The sequence below is a fragment of the Polyodon spathula genome, chromosome 2 (assembly GCF_017654505.1).
Source record: "Polyodon spathula isolate WHYD16114869_AA chromosome 2, ASM1765450v1, whole genome shotgun sequence".
Lineage (NCBI taxonomy): Eukaryota > Metazoa > Chordata > Actinopteri > Acipenseriformes > Polyodontidae > Polyodon > Polyodon spathula.
Window position 1 is genome coordinate 46,907,277 of NC_054535.1, and position 3,955 is coordinate 46,911,231.

The 3,955-nt window shown below is 34.0% G+C and overlaps 1 protein-coding gene across 1 annotated transcript; it reads right to left on the bottom strand.

The window, feature by feature from the left end:
• Positions 1-204: 204 nt before the first annotated feature.
• Positions 205-2,782, bottom strand: LOC121297295 (heart- and neural crest derivatives-expressed protein 2-like). Its single transcript, XM_041223538.1, has 2 exons — positions 1,655-2,782; positions 205-827 (listed from the first exon to the last, which is right to left on the bottom strand). Exons 1-2 carry the CDS (start codon positions 2,180-2,182, stop codon positions 729-731), a joined length of 627 nt encoding a protein of 208 aa, XP_041079472.1. The 5' UTR covers positions 2,183-2,782; the 3' UTR covers positions 205-728.
• Between the last annotated feature and the right edge of the window lie 1,173 nt (positions 2,783-3,955).

Below are 3,955 nucleotides of genomic sequence, written 5' to 3' on the forward strand. Positions count from 1 at the left end.
CTTTTGTTGTTGTTGTTACAATTTTATGAAATTGTATTTACACTTTATTTTTTCATTATGCTTAGTATGAAAACAGAATTCATAATTCTTGCCGGTATTATTCAAAAACGTTTTTTTTTTTTTTTAAATTCATGTTTTAACAGTTGATCAAAATTGCTTAATTTGTTTATAACATAAAAAAAAAAAACAAGTGTTCAGGCTTTGTTTATAAAAACACAGTGGTTTATTGAATTAATTACACTGTTTACATCTCCAATATTATTAAAACTCCACTTTTCTGGACGGAAGTGCACAGACTAAACAGCTGTTCGAAAACATCATCAAATACTGGACGACCACAAAAATGACAACATCACACTTAACATCTCCAAATGAAACATAATAGAACTGCATCTGGTAACATAACAATAACACTCCACCAATATGTATATCCAAACGAAGAGCCAACTTTGCAAATTACACTTCACAAACAATCATACCAAACTGTTCTACCTTTCTTTTGTACATTTAAAGCAACGAAACAAACATTCACAACATAGGAGACGACACGATCCATTACCAAATCGGTTTCCTCCACTTAAAAACTGAATGCTGTTCTTCAAATATCCTTTCCGTTCAGGGCGGGAAATTGCACATAAATAAGTATAATTGTTCCGAAAAATATAGTTTATCGGGTATATATTAAAGGCATTCGAAGCATTTCTCTTATGTCTTTAAAATGGAAAGCTTCAATGTTTGAGTTCCAAAGCCCAGACATGCTGTGGCCAGCCAGTTCTTCCTTTCGTTTTCTTGTCGTTGTTGCTTGTTGAACCCTTCAAAACCTCATTCTGTTGAAGACAATTAAGTATGTTTTTAGAATTATTTCGTACTTAGGAAACACACAGTATAACAGTAATACATTTCTGCTGCGTGACAACTGAGTGCAACGCCGAAGGCCCAAGTTTCCACGGCGGCAGCGTTGAACGTCTGTATTTGTTAATGGGAAGTTTTAATCGTAATTATTGCATTACGAATAACGCAAACCCATCACACTTTATTAATGCGTTTTTTTTTTTTTTTTTCTCAATTTGAAATAATAAAATTATATTCCACCTAACTATTTCATGCAAAGTAGTAATTAATCAACAGTGGAAACTTTCTTGTTAACAAAATTCATACTGATATTTAGCCTTCCATAAATTGTGTGTGTGTGTGTGTGTGTGTGTGTGTGTGTGTGTGTGTGTGTGTGTGTGTGTGTGTGTGTGTGTGTGTGTGTGTGTTATAATAATATGGAGGCTATGCTACTCAACCGATTTATTTATTTATTTATTTATTTTTTACATAAATCATACTGTAGCCTAGGCTTAAGGTAATAAAAACAATTTGAAAATATAATATGTTTTACAGAATTGTGCATGAGCAATGTTAATGTTGCATTCACTTTATTTACATTTTAACAGGTAACAGTTTTCCAATAAAAACTAATGTAACAGACATAAGGGAATAGGCAATTTAGTACAACTGATCACATCACTATTCCTAAAATTATAGACTGACCGGACTTTGAACAGTGTATTCTGTGCCTTGTTTTAGTTACAAAAAAACTTTGTATAGTTTATATTAAAGATGAAATCTAAAATAATAAACAGAAAAAAAAAACTTCACAATGGCTTACCAGTTCTTTCTTTCTCTTTTCTTCTTTCATATCTGTCTTTTTGAACTCTGCCTTGAAGGCCTCTGCCTCTCCGTTCTGATCGTCTTTGGCAAGTAGGTCCATGAGGTAGGCGATATAGCTGGTGGCCAAGCGAAGAGTTTTGATTTTGGACAGTTTTGTGTCAGCCGGCACATTTGGAATGCACTCCCGGAGCTCAGCGAAAGCGCTGTTAATGCTTATAGTCCTGCGTCTTTCCTTGCGGTTGGCCGTACCTCTGCGCTTCACTGGACGGGGCCCGATCCCAACTGTTCCTGGAGCAGGGACTCCCCCATAGTGTGAGTGATCAAGCCCGACAGCACTGTTGGCGTATTCGGGACTATAAGACGGTGCCATACTGTAATCTGGGGGAGACATCTCCGGGTGACTAATGAGCCACCCATGGAAGTATGGGTTTTCTTCGTGGCAGCGACTAGCTGCTGCTGCAGCGGCAAAAGAGTAACCATCGTGGTGTACCACCGGGTGGTGTGGGAATCCTCCAACTAAACTCATTCTAATACAGTCCAGCTGTTTAGTAAGAACTACGTGATATGTTTCAGCTTTTCTGTTTTTCAAATTAATTTGCCACCAAAAGGTCTAGGAAAAACAAACTCCATAAATGTGTAGTTCAGATATTCAGCAAATGTCCAAATAAATAATGTCACTTTCATATAAACATGTATTAAGATAATATAAATGCAACTAGCCCGCTAGCTGTTACAAATAAAGCACAACAGTACAAAAGAATTGCACCGGTAGGCTATGCTGGGGACAATGAATGTATTTCCAGGTAACGTCTTTGGTTGATGCAGCAATAAACAGAAAGTAAAAAATGTGTTCACATATAGTGCAGAGGGTTGCGGTACTTACAATTAGTTTACTCCATTGTCCAGTTAAATTCTTTAAAAATCTCTCCCTTCTTAACAGAAGCATTCATTAGATCTGGAAACCATTTTCTTTGGAGCTGGAAACCAGATTTTATTTTTAAAAGTCCCTGTACGTTGGAAAGTCAGTAATCTCACGAATCCATTTTTGCCTGTCTGTCTGCAATGTCTAGTTTCACTGTTAAACGCTGGAAGAATTTCTTAGTTTGATCTCCATGTCGCAGCTTCATCTTTAGAGCAGCTTGTGTTCATATATGTCGTCAAAACGTATTTTGGCCAATCAGATCATAGTGTAGGAGGGCCGTAGTAGAAAAAAAAGAAAAAAAAAAAAAAAAAAAAAAAAAGAAACTGCTTGAGGTTCGCATTACTAATTGCCAAAAGCTGCCCTTTCAGGATTGGCTGGTTAATTCTATTCATAATAGAATTAAACCAAAGCAACAACAAAGCAAAAACAAAACAAACAAACAAAAAAAACAAAAAAAAAAAAACCCAAAAGGTTTAGAACACAACTTTGTAACTTCAGCCTTTGAATACAATGGACAGTATGCTAAGGTATTGTACATTTAAACCTACTAAACTGTTTATCATAATATAATAGGAACAATGTTGATTAAGTGTGATAAAGGTATTTCATAGTGGTAACGGTTACTATAATATAATTTGCTGGCTTCATGCGTATGCTTTCTGCTTAATCATTGTTGGTAGTCTATAAAATAGTACATTTTGCTTTCTCCAATGTGAAACCCTTTGAAAATATTGGTTTGCTTGAGTTTACATTTCCTTTAAAACTACCATAATTATAGCATAGATAAATTGGGCTATAGAGGATATATGTTGAGAGAAAGTTATGCATAATATATTTAAGAAAACGGAATTACATGAAGCAAATCATTGATCACCATGATACATAACACAGGCCTACAAACATTATATTTATATAGTATTTTATATATTATATATTTATATATATATATATATATATATATATATATATATATATATATATATATGAAAAGCTTATTCTTTTAATAATAGCGAAAACATACACACGAATTATGGTTAAATTTAAAAACCTTTTAATTTCAAACATTTCAAATTTAAGTGATCGTAATGTGTATAAGCTGTTCGAATTGCAATAGCATGTATCAATAACACACACACACACACACACACACACACACACACACACACACACACGTTTTTAATTGAAGTCTTGTGTGTGTACCACAGTTTGTAGATAAGTGTGCAATTGTGCATAAGTTTTTTTTTTTTTTCTTTTTTTTTTAAAAAGGGTACATAATTACTGTACAGTATTCTGGAATAAGCAAAAGAAGACCGAAAACAATTAAACCTACCTAACATTTATACTATTTAGAATAAAAAACAACACATGATAGAATAC